Source organism: Sinocyclocheilus grahami, unplaced genomic scaffold (genome assembly GCF_001515645.1).
Source record: "Sinocyclocheilus grahami isolate Dianchi unplaced genomic scaffold, SAMN03320097.WGS_v1.1 scaffold442.1, whole genome shotgun sequence".
Taxonomy (NCBI): Eukaryota; Metazoa; Chordata; class Actinopteri; order Cypriniformes; family Cyprinidae; genus Sinocyclocheilus; species Sinocyclocheilus grahami.
Genome location: NW_015505621.1, coordinates 1,736,631 through 1,754,051, shown reverse-complemented (window position 1 = coordinate 1,754,051; position 17,421 = coordinate 1,736,631). Strand labels below are relative to the sequence as shown.

Genomic DNA, 17,421 nt, shown 5'->3' with positions numbered 1-17,421 from the left:
CATTAGTGTTACAAGGTCTCAGGTGTGAATGGGGAGCAGGTGTGTTAAATTTGGTGTTATCACTCTCACTCTCTAATACTGGTCACTGGAAGTTCAACATGGCACCTCATGGCAAAGAACTCTCTTGAGGATCTGGAAAAAAAAAAGAATTGTTGCTCTACATAAAGATGGCGTAGGCTATAAGAAGATTGCCAAGACCCTGAAACTGAGCTGCAGCATGGTGGCCAAGACCATACAGCGGTTTAACAGGACAGGTTCCACTCAGAACAGGCCTCGCCATGGTCGACCAAAGAAGTTGAGTGCACATGCTCAGCGTCATATCCAGAAGTTGTGTTTGGGAAATAGACGTATGAGTGCTGCCAGCATTTCTACAGAGGTTGAAGGGGTGGGGGATCAGCCTGCCAGTGCTCAGACTATATGCCGCACACTGCATCAAATTGGTCTGCATGGCTCTTCTTAAGATGATGCACAAGAAAGCCCGCAAACAGTTTGCTGAAGACAAGCTAAAATGTGATTGGTCTACTCACTTCTGTGAGATACTGTATATATATATATGACATAATTGGAGAGTTTTAGAATAAACTTCTTGTAAATAAATAAACTTGTTCATGTCCTTGAGAAGAGTTTAGAAAATCTTATTGTTTCTTTCTTTGCATTCAGGATTAAAATGAAAGCAATGGCAATAATGGTTTGTGCTTGATGATTTTTCTATTGTGGCTTTTACGCTAGTCAGAAGCAGTTGTATTCAGTGCATTTCTCTTTTAATTGTAATGTTTCCAATTATGTTTGAAAAACCTCTTTTGTTCACTGACCTTCCTTTTATATCAGTGCATCTTATGTTAACATTTACATTTCTATTTTTAGCAGATGTGTTCTTGTGAAATGCCAATCAAGTGTGTATATCATATACAGGTGGATCTCAATAAATTAGAATGTCGTGGAAAAGTTCATTTATTTCAGTAATTCAACTCAAATTGTAAAACTCGTGTATTAAATAAATTCAATGCACACAGACTGAAGTAGTTTAAGTCTTTGGTTCTTTTAATTGTGATGATTTTGGCTCACATTTAACAAAAACCCACCAATTCACTATCTCAACAAATTAGAATATGGTGACATGCCAATCAGCTAATCAACTCAAAACACCTGCAAAGGTTTCCTGAGCCTTCAAAATGGTCTCTCAGTTGTGTTCACTAGGCTACACAATCATGGGGAAGAATGCTGATCTGACAGTTGTTCAGAAGACAATCATTGACACCCTTCACAAGGAGCCACAAACATTCATTGCCAAAGAAGCGGGCTGTTCACAGAGTGCTGTATCCAAGCATGTTAACAAAGTTGAGTGGAAGGAAAAAGTGTGGAAGAAAAAGATGCACAACCAACCGAGAGAACCGCAGCCCTATGAGGATTGTCAAGCAAAATCGATTCAAGAATTTGAGTGAACTTCACAAGGAATGGACTGAGGCTGGGGTCAAGGCATCAAGAGCCACCACACACAGACGTGTCAAGGAATTTGGCTACAGTTGTCATATTCCTCTTGTTAAGCCACTCCTGAACCACAGACAACATCAGAGGCATCTTACCTGGGCTAAGGAGAAGAAGAACTGGACTGTTGCCCAGTGGTCCAAAGTCCTCTTTTCAGATGAGAGCAAGTTTTGTATTTCATTTGGAAACCAAGGTCCTAGAGTCTGGAGGAAGGGTGGAGAAGCTCATAGCCCAAGTTGCTTGAAGTCCAATGTTAAGTTTCCACAGTCTGTGATGATTTGGGGTGCAATGTCATCTGCTGGTGTTGGTCCATTGTGTTTTTTGAAAACCAACGTCACTGCACCCGTTTACCAAGAAATTTTGGAGCACTTCATGCTTCCTTCTGCTGAACAACTTTTTGAAGATGCTGATTTCATTTTCCAGCAGAATTTGGCACTGCCAAAAGCCCCAAAAGCTGGTTAAATGACCATGGTGTTGGTGTGCTTGACTGGCCAGCAAACTCACCAGACCTGAACCCCATAGAAAATCTATGGGGTATTGTCAAGAGGAAAATGAGAAACAAGAGACCAAAAAATGCAGATGAGCTGAAGGCCACTGTCAAAGAAACCTGGGCTTCACCTCAGCAGTGCCACAAACTGATCACCTCCATGCCACGCCAAATTGAGGCAGTAATTAAAGCAAAAAGAGCCCCTACCAAGTATTGAGTACATGTACAGTAAATGAGCATACTTTCCAGAAGCCCAACAATTCACTAAAAATGTTTTTTTTATTGGTCTTATGAAGTATTCTAATTTGTTGAGATAGTGAATTGGTGGGTTTTTGTTAAATGTGAGCCAAAATCATCACAATTAAAAGAACCAAAGACTTAAACTACTTCAGTCTGTGTGCATTGAATTTATTTAATACACAAGTTTCACAATTTGAGTTGAATTACTGAAATAAATGAACTTTTCCATGACATTCTAATTTATTGAGATGCACCTGTAAATATTGTCCTCATTTGTAAGTCGCTTTGGATAAAAGCGTCTGCTAAATGACTAAATGCAAATGTAAATAAGTAGCAATTACCAAGATAGACAGCTGAGAGAATAAGACACAGATCTCAGAAGAATCTCTCAAAAATAATTGTATGTATATTGAAGTTTTATATGCGGTTGCTATTTGGAGGTTTCCACTTCTGCGTCATTCAACCCACAGGTGGCTTACTTATAGTCTCATCACATTAAACTGAGATAGGAAAAAATATTTTAACATTAAAAAAATGAGCACCTCACCTTAAAGCAAATGTGTTGTTAGAGCAGATTACTAAACTAATACACAACCAGAATGTTGTCTTACAAATGTGTAATACATGGACGACATGCTCAGAGGATTTGTATAGGTGTGCAAAAGGGTTTCATCTGCTTGTCTCTTTTTCTCACAGTTCACTGCTCTCCCGCGTGAGCGACAGCAGGGTTTTGGTTCTGTCTCGCTCGGAGGAAGATAATCGGATAAGTAAGAAGAACAGGAAAGAATGGAGCATGAGCAAGTCTCAGGTCTTACTGGAGCGACGCTCTGACACAGACGAGGTGACCTTGTATTTATTTTCTCTGTTCATGGCTGTCAGTGAGCTGTTCACAATATGAAATGTGACCATTCTCTGATTTTAACATCTGTTTGATGTTGATTTGTGTCATTTCATAGTGAAATCGAAGGATTGAGTGGAATAAATCGTAGGAAAGAACATATTTAAAGTGGACTAATTTAATATTTGGAGATATGATTCATTTTATATGCTGTCTGTATGGTGCAGATTCCTCCAGAGAAGCAGCAGAGGCCTAAAAGTCTGACAATAGGAGACCGGAGACTCACGCTGTCACTGTTTCATGGAGAATCATCCAATTTGAGTTTACACAACCCTCTTAGCCCTCTGCCTGCCTCACCGCACACACCACGCAGCTCCAGTGAGTGCACAACCACACATCCGACACAAACCGAGATGATTGTTTTTTTCTTGACATGAGCTATGGTTTTCCTTTGCCATGGTGCATGAATATGGTAATGCTACCATTGGCTGCAGTACTTATTCTTTAAAATAAATAGTTTTCAATGTATGCTGCCATTCAAATAGTTTGAGGTCGGTTTTTGAAAGAAGTCTCTTATGCTCACCAAGGTTGTATTTATTTGATCCGAAATACAGTAAAAATAGTAAAATTGTGAAATATTATTACAATTTTAAATAATAGTTTTTTTTTTATTTGAATATTTTTTAAAATAGAATTTATTTCTATGATGCAAAGCTGAATTTTCAGCATCATTACGCCAGTCTTCAGTGTCACATGATCCTTCAGAAATCAATCTAATATGCTGATTTGCTGCTCAAGAAACATTTCTTATTATTATCCATGTTAAAAACAAGTAAGTTAAAAACACAAATAAGTTGTCGTTTAATATTTTTGCAGAAACCTACAATAAACCTTGATACAATAATTTTTTTCAGTATTCTTTGAAATATGTAGTACGTTCAAAATACAGCATTATTTGAAATATAAATTTTTTATTTAATAATTTATGCATTTAGCAGATGCTTTGACTTGACTGATGCATTCAGGCTATACATTTTTTACCAGTAAGTGTGTTCCCTGGGAATCGAACCCACAACCTTTTGCACTACGAACGCAATGCTCTACCACTAAACCACAGGAACACTACTTTTATAATATTATAAATGTCTTGGCTGTCATTTTTGAACAGATTAATGCATTCTTGCTGAATAAAAGTGTTAATTCTTTTAAAACAAAACAAAAGGAAGAAGGAAGAAGCATTTGCTTTGTGGGTTAAAATAATTTCTTTATATGAAATTCGAATGGTATGACAATTAGAGATTAGACTGTACATAATTTGAAGTCTACATGCAAATACACACATAGTCACGCCATGCTGAGGTTGTTAACATTAACAATTTAAGAATAAAGTATAACAATAATCATAATTTGCATGGTTTGATGTGATATGAGCTAATTAACTTTATTTTGTGCCGGCGCACAACCCACGCAAAGAAGATAATTCTGCAAGTAACTGCAATTGCAGGTTTTCAAACAGAGATGGCGACAAGGAGGCAAAACTTACCGACTGCAGCTTTAATATTGAATTCTATATTTTTATGAATTTTCATGAATTATTAAAAATGAAAAGTTTTTAGTTAAAACAAGTTTTAAGTCATCACCTTTATAGTGCTTTATGCAATACAGATTGTTTAAAATCATCTTTACAGTAATAAACGGTAAAACAACAGAATAAATGACGCAAACTTTATCAAATATGAGACTAATTCAAATTCTGTTGGAAAGCAGCTCTAAAAAGCCAGTAGTGTCATTATTTAGCTCAAGTCAGTTCAGTGCTGATTCAGTTCAGTTTTAAACAAATGGAAATTCCTACAAATATTTACGGATATATAAACAATAATAGAAATAAATACACAGAACATAATCATCCAGAACAGTGATTATGCCTCAGCACATCTGTATAAACATTATTAAACCTCATATTGATCATCGTCCCGTAGGTTACACGTGTCTCCCGAGTGAAAGTGACTTCAGCACACTGGACATCACAAGCACCCCTCCACCAATGCCGCCCAAAAAACACCCTCACGAGAGCGAGAGCATCTATAACTCCACCTCCGACGTAAGACCCAGCAAGCACAGTCTGCACTAGGAAAACAGTTCAAAATTAGCAGTGAATTTACACTTTCCTTTGCACTTTCATCTGTATTTTGATCTAAAATCTTTGACAAAAATATTTAGAAAGCTAAAATGCTTTTGCTCTTTTATTTCACCCGTAGTTTACGCCTCCTTTACCGACGAAAGTTGAAAACAAGCCTCCACCGCCGCCACCCAAAACACGCAAGTCCATGTTTCCCACCTATGAGAGCAATCCGCAATGATGACTCTCCGGTTCCCCTGAATCCAGATGCAGACGTCTGTGGTACCATGTCTCAAATAAGAAGTGTGAAAAATACCTCTGAACGGTACTTGTTCCTCTTTTAAAAAATTCAGAGCGGAGAGATTATTTGTCATGGTTATCTGGGAATTCTGATTAAACTTGTTTAGAATTCATTTTTGGTAGCAAACAGCAAACAACATCATTTTATCATTTGGAAATGGACCTCTTGTGTGTATTTATTCAGAACTGCTGGGCAGGAACGTGACCAAAGGTTGGTTGTTTGGTTTGTTGAATGTTAAAATCAGCCTCACATCCACTGGATTACAGTAGTTAATCTCGACCTGTATCTGTGCCTTAGAAATAGAGATATTTAAAGCTAACGAAGTTCTGTGCACATATTCACTTTGCACATTGCTCATGATTGTCAGGTTGCGCGTTCATGCAATTAAAACGTTTGTAGTTGAACCTCTTTCACCCACAGCACAGTTTGCATTACTTTCCCCCTTAAGCAAGAAAAGACTCTTGATGCGGTTGTGTTTTTTTTCCACTCTAGAGAGCTACATTTGTATAAAAAAATCCCAAACATTTAAAAAGCATGTGAACTAAATTTAATTGTAGAGAGATGCGGTATAAAAATGCAAGCTTTATGAAATGATTTAAAATGTCTAGTATTATTTTTGTCATGATTGCAAAACAGCAGATCAGTTGTGCTTGAATTCTATAATGCTCCATATTGTGTCGACACTTAAAGGAATAGTTGACTCCAAAATGAAATTTGCTGAAAATATACTCTCATTCAGGCCATCCAAGATGTAGATGAGTTTGTTCCTTCATTAGAACAGATTTAGAGAAATGTAGCATTGTCACTTGCTCACCAATGGATCCTCTGCAGTGAATGGGTGCCGTCAGAATGAGAGTCCAAACAGCTGATAAAAACATCACAATATTCCATAAAAATAATCCGCACCACTCCAGTCCATCTAATTATAAATAAAACAAATACATCAAGATATTTTAACTTAAAATTTTCCTCCAGTGAAACAGTCAGTGCCCTATTGTCTTTTCACATCAAAATCCACCCACATATTTGTTTAGAACTATTATAGACTGTATCACCTTGTAAATGGTGCTTGATCTGTGCATATTTCTCTCCTGATTCAGGCTAGATGACTTTTTCACTGGAGAAAGCGATATTATGGAATATGGATTTTTAGACGGAAGTTTTAATGATGGATTTGTTTCTTGCAAACACACAGATTTGTACTTTACAAGACATTAACTGATAGACTGGAGTGGTGTGGATTATTGTGATGTTTTTATCAGCTGTTTGGACTCTCATTCTGACGGCACCCATTCCTTGCAGAGGATCCACTGGTGAGCAAGTGATGCAATGCCACATTTCTCCAAATCTGTTCTGATGAAGAAACAAACTCTTGGATTACCTAAGAGTGAGTAAATGTTTAGCACATGTTTATCTATTATCCCTTTAAATCTCACCTAGGTACAGCGTGGTACTTTATGGATTGGTACATTTTAGTTTGGAGCAACATATATAGCTTAGTGAAACATTCTAGGAAGGTTTTAGGGCTTGCTTGTTCATTTACCTCAAGTCAAAATATCACACTTTAGTAGTACATGCACTGTATTTGTATTTGTACACTGTATTTTTTTGCTTTTTAAAAAAAAAATGTATACGGTAAAGATGTTTAGATTTTTTTTCTTTTGTGATTCAAAATTTGTCTTCATTCATCATGCTAGAATGCAACTGCAACTTTGGATGCTTTAATTTATTCATTGTCATGTTGTTGAATGCGGCGCGCCAGTAATTACACAAAGACATCAGAATAGCAGGATCATTCTTAAAAGTTCACTGGTTAAAAACTACACTGGGTCTGTCAGCATTAATGGGTTCTTATAATAAGGTAATTTTCATAAAGATTGCATAGTTTTGTACTAAAAAGAGTCTGTTTTGCAAATAGGGTAATATTTAATTGATGTGCACATGGAAAATTATTTTTTCTGCATGAAATATTTTGTACATTCTGTATTAAATCGCACAATTATCAGAACAAGTGTGATAGAAATTTCACAAAATTCCAGGGAAAACCAGAACAATGTTTTTTTAAATGGATTGTAAGTGTAAATATAGAATTTTTCTTTACATACAGCATTATTTAAACTTGAAACAGCAATTTAAATACGATTTGAATGAATGAAATAGTGTTTTTTATTTTAATTTGTTTAATTCTGAACAAAAACCAAGGGTATTCTGGCCTCTGCGGATCATTTCAACATCCAATCACTTTTTTAGTATAGTAAATGCATGTGTTTTTAAAGTAATTATTTCTATTTTTCAGTCAAAGTGGACCATTTTTGCCACCTACAGGCAGAAACCCATGAAAACCAATGGAAAACAACCAATCCTAACTGTTATTTAAGAATTTTTGCACTCCGGTTTGAATAAAAGTGCCAAAAGAAATCTTGAATCAAACCGTTTACTACTTTTTCCACTTAAGCAAGGAGGTGGGTGAGACTCGACACAGCAGCAGATCAAAGCTCTTTGCCGTCCCTCAGGCTGGAGATTACAGACTGAATAATCTCGCCTGTGAAGGTGTTGCTCTTTTTTTATTGAGTATTTTTTTGAAATGGCACACAAAGTAAAGTATCCTCTAGCCCGGCATTCGTTGCTGGAAATTGTTTATGTGGCTTTTAAATCCACATTTCCGTTTTCTTTACATTGGAATTTTGGATGCTGACAATATGATTTGCTGTTGTTCGTTTTTTTGACGCCAGACCAGAATAGAGCATAATGTATACTGTACGCGCTGTCCTCTTCTCCACAGATCTCCTGCTGGAAAGTGTTTGAACGTCATAGTCTCTGCATATGTACTGTAAAATGATTGACTGACTTTTTCCAAAATGTATTCAAAGTGCCACTCAACTATTATCAACAACAAAATTGTGGTCAGTAAAACAAAATGTATTTGAATTATAATTAATATAGCAACGTGTAAAAACTAAACGCTAAAAAATTGAAAAATACATCCAAAATACATACATTTTATGTATCAGTCAAGCTGCCTTTACACTTTACAGCTTCAACAAATGCCAAGTAAGATACTGGAAGTATCCTTCTCCTCCTCCTCCTTCTTCTTCTTCTTCTCCTTCTCCTTCTCCTTCTCCTTTTCCTTTCCCTTTTCCTTCTCCTCCTCCTTTTCCTCCTCCTTCTCCTTCTCCTTCTCCTTCTCCTCCTCCTTCTCCTTCTCCTCTTCCTCCTTCTCCTCCTCCTCCTCCTTCTCCTTCTCTTCCTCCTTCTCCTCCTCCTCCTCACCACATGCACCAACAGGATCCCTTGGGCCGTTAGAGCAGGTCAAAGGAGGCAATTCAGAATAATCTAAACAATGAAAGAAATACAATATTACACAGTTTAGAATATACTAGCAGACTACCTATATGAAGATGAAGAGCTTTAAATATCACAGTACCCGAGTCTCTGGCCTGATGTGGTCCAGAGGCAGTAAGGGCCTGGGCTTGGATGTTGTACATGGCTTCGTACATCTGTGGGCTTTCTGGCTCCATTTCATTGAGCATACCCCTAGAGATGTAAACAGTGACTGTCAGTACACTGAAAGAGATCTGATGTCTATGTCTAGTCTATTCAGAGTCTCTCTTAGAGTTTTGCACCTCCGTGGCTTCTTCTCCTCCTCCTTCTCCTTCTCCTTCTCCTCCTCCTTCTCTTCCTCCTTCTCCTCCTCCTCCTCCTTCTCCTTCTTCTGTCAGAGTTGTTTTTATTGGGCATATATGGTTTGATTTCCAGGCTCGGTCTTCTGAGGTACTTGAGTGTCTTTTGATCTTTCCTCTCTGCATCAGGAAGTGTTTTATCCGCTGGCTCCACATTTCTATATATTTATATTTACTCTATACCGTTCAACATTTGGAGGTCAGTAAGTTTTGTTTTTGTTTTGTATATATAATAGAAAAGAATATTTATTATGCATTAAATTGATCAAAAGTGCATTAGATTGATCAAAAGTTCATTAAATTGATCAATGTTGCAAAGGATTTTAAAAAATACTATTCTTTTTGAGCATTTTCATAAAAGCCTGGGAAAAAATGAAGCACCATAACTGTTTTCAACACTGATAATAATAATAAGTGTTTCTTGAGCAGCAAATCAGCATATTAGAATAATTCCTGAAGGATCATGTGACACTGAAGCCTGGAATAATGATGCTGAAAATTCAGCTTTGTGTCACAGGAATAAATTACATTTTAAAATATATTCAAATTGAAAACACTTATTTTAAATTGCAATAATATTACTACTTTAACTATATTTTTGATCAATAGACTGTATAAAGATTAGCTTCTATTTTAAATTATTTAAACACTTGAGCCACACTTAAAATATCTGAATGCCAATGCATTAGATGAAAAAATTAAATCAAAATGACCTTTATTTAAAAAAATGACACTTTTAAAGCAAAACATTTCACAGAAAGGTTTAGTTGTCTCTTGCTGTTATTTTGTTTTGTTAATGCAGTGACATTCAGACATTGAAATTGTTTCGTCTACTTTATATATCCACTGTACATTTAAAGATTCAAAGCTCCAAAATGATGCAGTGAAGTTTTTGCATCCAGTCCTCCTTCTCTTCCTCCTTCTCTTCCTCCTCCTCCTCCTTCTCCTCCTTCTGTCAGAGTTGTTTTTATTGGGCATATATGGTTTGATTTCCAGGCTCGGTCTTCTGAGGTACTTGAGTGTCTTTTGATCTTTCCTCTCTGCATCAGGAAGTGTTTTATCCGCTGGCTCCACATTTCTATATATTTATATTTACTCTATACCGTTCAACATTTGGAGGTCAGTAAGTTTTGTTTTTGTTTTGTATATATAATAGAAAAGAATATTTATTATGCATTAAATTGATCAAAAGTGCATTAGATTGATCAAAAGTTCATTAAATTGATCAATGTTGCAAAGGATTTTAAAAAATACTATTCTTTTTGAGCATTTTCATAAAAGCCTGGGAAAAAATGAAGCACCATAACTGTTTTCAACACTGATAATAATAATAAGTGTTTCTTGAGCAGCAAATCAGCATATTAGAATAATTCCTGAAGGATCATGTGACACTGAAGCCTGGAATAATGATGCTGAAAATTCAGCTTTGTGTCACAGGAATAAATTACATTTTAAAATATATTCAAATTGAAAACACTTATTTTAAATTGCAATAATATTACTACTTTAACTATATTTTTGATCAATAGACTGTATAAAGATTAGCTTCTATTTTAAATTATTTAAACACTTGAGCCACACTTAAAATATCTGAATGCCAATGCATTAGATGAAAAAATTAAATCAAAATGACCTTTATTTAAAAAAATGACACTTTTAAAGCAAAACATTTCACAGAAAGGTTTAGTTGTCTCTTGCTGTTATTTTGTTTTGTTAATGCAGTGACATTCAGACATTGAAATTGTTTCGTCTACTTTATATATCCACTGTACATTTAAAGATTCAAAGCTCCAAAATGATGCAGTGAAGTTTTTGCATCCAGTACTCATTAAAATGCTTGCTTTGGCTGTAATGAATGTAATAATTATGAACCCACTTGAAAGATAATTTCTTTATGAATGAGGAAAGCGAAACTGACCTGAGCAGAAAATATTTAATGCTCAGTACAAATTTGGAACTCTTTTACGACACAAAGCTCACTCAAGAGTACTAGTCTGGAAAAGAAACGCGGATGAAAAGCCTTCCATTAATGTTTCTATGCTTAATGAGCCTCGTGAATGAGTCTGTCAAACTCCTGTAAGAACCACTGTGGTGCTTTATGCAAACGTGCTGAAAGGTTTTGTATTACTTTTTAATAAATCAAAATGTCATGTTTGATGAACTGCACGCGTACACTTGCACAAAAGATGTTGCAGAAACTTTCAGCACACAAAGGAGTTTCTTTACACAAAAGGCAAGAAGTGAATTTTTTTATGCTTTATTCATGTCAACCATTGATAAGTTAGGCTAACATGAACCTTTAAGGACTAGTAGAGCAGAACGATTGCGCAAACTTTCATAACACAATGTGCAATAACATCTAACGCTCAGAGCTGAAAGAATATGAGTTATAAAATCACACTATCATCTCAGATTAAAAGAAATGTAAAACTGCATTCTGTCTGGAAAAACAGCATGAAGCTACTACTTTATATCATTTCTATGAAGTTGAACTCTATTTTTAATGAAATAAATGCAAATTTTTAATTAATGCTTTTATATTTATGATCGATAGAATTTCTAAAGATTCTATTTTATTTTGAAATATTTCATTTTCACGTCTCAAGACTTCTCACTGGGTCCCTCTAGAAAAAATAGCAAGAACTATATAAATTATATTAATCTGAGCTCTTTTTGATGATGAAATAAATGCAAATATGTATACATATTTTATAACTTTTATTTAATTACATTTAAAACACTTATGCCACACTTAAAATGTCTGAATTTCATTGGATTAGATTAAAAAAATAAAGCAAGTGGTCTGTATTTTTAAAGAAAATTAGCACATTAAAGTTTTTTTTCAATGTAATTCAGACACTTTCAGTTGTGTTTTGTCTGCTGTACATTTAAAATCTCTTTTTTTGCAGGTCATTTTAAGATCAGAAGGTTTCTCTGGAGAAATAGCAAAACGCTATAATTATATCATTTCTATCAAACTAAACTCCGTATTTTTGATTAAATAAATGCGTATTTATAAATACTTTATTTATGATTGATAGAAAGTACAGTCTAAAGGTTTAAAGTGCCCCTATTATGGATTTTTGAAAATTACCTTGCAGTGTGTAACACAGCTCTAAGTGAATGAAAACAACCTGCAACGTTTTAAATCTGAAAGTGCACCGTGTATAAAGTTATTGTCTCTCAAAAGAAAGAGTTGACTCTGAATCATTGAAACGAGTCGTTTTTAAAAACGAATCCCAAGCCTTTCATGAAGTCAACATGAAACATTAGCATATTGCCCATCCACTTGTCAGTCTTTTCGCATTGGTCTGAATGAAGATACAAATTCATTCTTTGCCGCTAGGTGGCGCTTTTGGAGCAGAAAAATAGCGGTTTCCCCGGTAACGCTGTACACAAAGCAGCACTGCGCTCACAAACGCTGCTTTATCAGGCATTACAGGCATGATGAAATGAAAATGAGACCAATCGGACCAATCACTGCAGATTAGCATCACGCAAAGGAGGGGCTTGGAAAAATTAATCGTTTGGGAGTCGTTGAGCAAGTACGGTAAAAAATAAATGCATATTATAAGACAATGAAAGTGTTTTTTGAGCTTGCATGCATGTCAACCTGTTGTTGGGGACTCCCAAAACCAAAATATGAACCTTTCATTACCATAATTGGGTCACTTTAAACACTTAAAATGTCTTAATTTCATTGCATTTGATGAAAAAAATGAAGCAAGTGGCCTTTATTTTAAAGAAACTTCAAAAAAAAAAAAACGCTTTTTTTGCAGACCATTTTAAGATCCGAAGGTCCAAAGTGATGCAGTGAAGTTTTTGAAGACTTCCCACTGGGTCCCTCTGGAAAAATAGAAACAACTATATAAATTATATCAAGGTGAACTCTTTATTGTTGATGAAATAAATGCAAATCTGTAGAAATAATATGTAGAAATATTTCATAGCTTTTATTTAAAAGCATTAAAACATTTGCGCCACACTCTGAATGTCATTTGTTGCATTTGATTAAAAATATTGACGCAAATGCTCTTTATTTGAAAAATGGCTATTTGCCACTTGCTTTGATATATATATATATATATATATATATATATATATATACATTCAGTGCAATGACATTCAAACACTTTCAGTTGTGTTGTGTCTGCTGTACATTTAAAATCTCTTTTTTGCAAGTTTATTTTGTTGTTGTTTTCTTTTTTCTTAAGTTTTTAAAGACTTCTCATTGGATCTCTCGGGGAAAAATAGCAAAAAGCTACAATTATATCATTTCTATGAAACTACACTCTGTATCTTTGATTAAATAAATGTAGATATTTATAAGTACTTTATGACTGATTACAAGATTACACTTAAAAATAAAGGTTCTTTATTGGCATCAATGGTTCCACAAAGAACCTTTACCATCCATGGAACCTTTTCATTCCACAAAAGGTTCTTTAGATTATTCAAATGTTCTTCACACGGAGAAAAAAATGGATCTTTTAAGAACTGTTCAGTGAAAGGTTCTTTGGGGAACCAAAACGGGTTCTTCTATGGCATCGCTGTGAAAACCCCCAGTTGGAACCTTTATTTTTAAGAGTGTAGGATAGTTTTATTTCTGAATGTCAATGCATTAGATGAAAAAATACCAAAGCAACTGACCTTTATTTGAAAGAAAAATAGTTGCCACTTGCTTTAATATTTAATTGTTTATTGCAATGACATTCAGACATTTTCAGCTGTGTTGTGTCTACTGTATATTTAGAATCACTTTTTCTGCAGACCATTTTAAGATCCGAATATCCGATGCCCTGCAGATTTCGAAGAGTTCTCACCAGGTCTCTCTCAGGACAAATAGCAAGAAGCTCTACAACTATATCATTTCTATCAAGCTCAGTGCCCATGGCTGTGCTCATGTGGTTCTGTTTTGACTTCTTCCACCTTCATGCTGCTCAAACAAGGGTACTCGTCTAAAAACAGGTTATAGGATGCGATCAGTTCCTTCCAGTAGCTTTTCTTCCCATAGACCAGCACGAGCGCGCTGACTGTGGTGTAGATGCTGGCGAAGAGAATGGTCAGGGCCAGTGTGTTCTGCCTCATCAGCACCACCGTCATCTGCGTGAAGATGTCCACGATCACGAAGATCACGAACACCACCACCAAACTGAGAGTCATCTTGATGACCCGCATCTGCGTGCCGAGCTTGGGCCCGTGGGCGCCGTTGGAGCTGGCCTTCATGTCCAGCAGATGTTTGGCCAGGTGGTACGAGATGGAAATGCTGCATTTGACCATTATGATTCCTGGAACGATATCAGAGATGATCACGTAGTAGAAGATGTAGGCGAGTCCGGTCATGTCGGTGGGCATGATGGACCCGCAGTCACTCAGCCCGCTGGTGGTGCCGTTGTAGTAGGTCAACACGCTCAGCAGTGGAACGCAATTGGCAAAGCCGCTCACGACGATCACCGCCAGGGCCGTGTGGACGTGTTTGACGATGGCCTCCTGGATGCGTGTGTAGCAGTGGACGGGCTCCACCACCAGTTTAGTGCCGTAGTAGAAGGTCAGGAACGCCGTGCTCCAGAAGATGATGAACTTGACGCTGAAGATGAGCACCAGTAGGATGGCCCCCGCCAAGCTGATGCGGCACACGGTGTCGATCACATCCAGCGTCTGCCATAAGTACGTGAGGACCTGCAGGGAGATGCTGGCCAGGGAGATGGCCGTGATGATGAAGTCGGCCGGATTCAGTCGGTGCTTCGTGCTCTTCCGGTAGTTCCTCTGGTTGATCAGAAGCAGGTACATGTTGAAGAAGATGGTGAGAATCGCCAAGAAGCCTGTCAGCACCCAGGCCACGAGTTTGTCCAAGAACGACAGCATGATTGATCGCCCCCTCTGTACGAGTGCAGTGGTCTTAACATACACATAGGAAAGAAAAGAGATCTCTTTAATACAGTTCTATATCTGCAGAGAGATTACATTTAGATCATTAGATGTTTCTCCTGAGAAAAAGATCCCAGTGATCCAGAAACGGTGTTGTTACTGTTTACCAAAAAAAAAAAAAAAGGTTTTCCGTAATTAAAATGAAGTAAAATAAAAATATTAGATGAGATACTCAAATGAAAAATGTTACCTTGGATATATATATATATAAACAAACAAATACTAAAAGTTTGTTTAAAAATAAAAGTTTAAAATTATGGTGAAGTACTAAATCTGAAATAAAAATGAAGCTAAAAAGAAAACATTTTTAAAAAGACAAGGGCACGCTACAACGTTATTTTAAAATTAAAATTAAAGCTAAAATAAAAAAACATAAGCTATTTAAAAAAAATTAATTAATAATAATACTATATAAAAAATACCGAAATAAAACTATAAAGATGCCAAAGTCTGCACTCAAAGGTCAGAGAACTCATCAACTCGAACATTTCTCATAAAAAAAGATCAAATGTTCTTACCTGCTAGACATTTAATTTCTTTTCCAGCTGTATGAAAACTCATACAGCTGGACACATCAGACACTAAATGAATATTCATTCATTCATTCATTCATCAATGCATACATTTTCTCTGTAAACATGCACAACTAAAATAAAAAAACATAAGCTATTTAAAAAAAATTAATTAATAATAATACTATATAAAAAATACCAAAATAAAACTATAAAGATGCCAAAGTCTGCACTCAAAGGTCAGAGAACTCATCAACTCGAACATTTCTCATAAAAAAAGATAAAATGTTCTTACCTGCTAGACATTTAATTTCTTTTCCAGCTGTATGAAAACTCATACAGCTGGACACATCAGACACTAAATGAATATTCATTCATTCATCAATGCATACATTTTCTCTGTAAACATGCACACACTAAAAAGAGTTCTACTTCCTTCAAAAATAACATTTAAGTACCTTGTTTTGGAGGCCTTAAATATTTTCTCTCATCTTCACTGTGCTCAAGCTCCTTGTGCATTTAGGAGATAAAAATACCAGAAAATGGTTTTCTGTCGTCGTTGCAAATATTTTTTTTTTTTTTATGAAATAGTAAATGATAGGGAGAAAATTGAAGCTGAATTGCTATGGTTGGTGCTGAAAGCTCTTGACAATAGCCACCTGACTTTTATACGCCAGCTATAAAGCCAGGTTTGAAGGATGATTTCATACGCTGACCGTAACCATATTTAAAGCAGTGTGTTTTATGGCACAGAAGCATGACTAGTAATTTTAACCACCATCCAGACATTGTGTTTTTTTTCCCCCAACTACTTTTAAATATATTTTGTAATATTTTGTAATATATTTTGTAGCTCAATGAAATATATTTTTGAAATCGAAAATATATTTAGTTGCAACAAAATGTATTTCAGGGGCAAGAAAATACATCTCCATATATGTAGTACATTGTAACACACATATACATTGTAATATTGTTTTTTTTTTGGAACATTTTAAAATATGTTGCAGATTTTATTCAAAGATGTTAACATTTGTTATAGACAACAAATAAAGTATTTTTTTTTTGCTTGTGACATTTGTGAATGTATTTTCTTAGACTGTGAAATATATGGAAATATATTTTATATATGAAAAAAATAAGTGCATTTAAAATATAAAAATGTTTTTTAAATATATTTTCAAAACTATACAAAAATATTGGCAGAAAATATATTTACATAAATTTATTTTGAAACAAAGCAAATATACTTTTTACATATATTTAAAATCTATCTATCCATCTATCCATCTATCCATCTGTCTGTCTGTCTTTGTCGGTCTGTCTGTCTGTCTGTCTGTCTATCTGTCTATCTGTCTGTCTGTCTGTCTCTATCTATCTATCTATCTATCTATCTGGAACATTTTAAAATATGTTGCAGATTTTATTCAAAGATGTTAACATTTGTTATAGACAACAAATAAAGTATTTTTTTTTTTGCTTGTGACATTTGTGAATGTATTTTCTTAGACTGTGAAATATATGGAAATATATTTTATATGTGAAAAAAATAAGTGCATTTAAAATATAAATATGTTTTTTAAATATATTTTCAAAACTATACAAAAATATTGGCAGAAAATATATTTACATAAATTTATTTTGAAACAAAGCAAATATACTTTTTACATATATTTAAAATCTATCTATCTATCTATCTATCTATCTATCTATCTATCTATCTATCTATCTATCTATCTATCTATCTATCTATCTATCTCTATCTATCTATCTATCTATCTATCTATCTATCTATCTATCTATCTATCTATCTATCTATCTATCTATCTAT

General features: G+C 35.1%; 2 protein-coding genes across 2 annotated transcripts in view; one reads left to right on the top strand and one right to left on the bottom strand.

Annotated features, from left to right (window-relative positions):
* LOC107552157 (dedicator of cytokinesis protein 5-like) overlaps positions 1–6,205 on the top strand; it is a 61,028-nt gene extending 54,823 nt beyond the window's left edge. The window contains exons 47-50 of the mRNA XM_016233986.1: positions 2,909–3,053; positions 3,278–3,428; positions 5,030–5,151; positions 5,309–6,205. Coding sequence (XP_016089472.1) covers positions 2,909–3,053; positions 3,278–3,428; positions 5,030–5,151; positions 5,309–5,410 — 520 coding nt within the window. The 3' untranslated portion in view covers positions 5,411–6,205. The remainder of the gene's footprint in view (positions 1–2,908; positions 3,054–3,277; positions 3,429–5,029; positions 5,152–5,308) is intronic.
* A 7,826-nt stretch (positions 6,206–14,031) lies between these two features.
* On the bottom strand, positions 14,032–15,015 carry LOC107552176 (uncharacterized). Its single transcript, XM_016234012.1, has one exon. The coding sequence runs from the start codon at positions 15,013–15,015 to the stop codon at positions 14,032–14,034; it is 984 nt and encodes a 327-aa protein (XP_016089498.1).
* Positions 15,016–17,421: the final 2,406 nt, after the last annotated feature.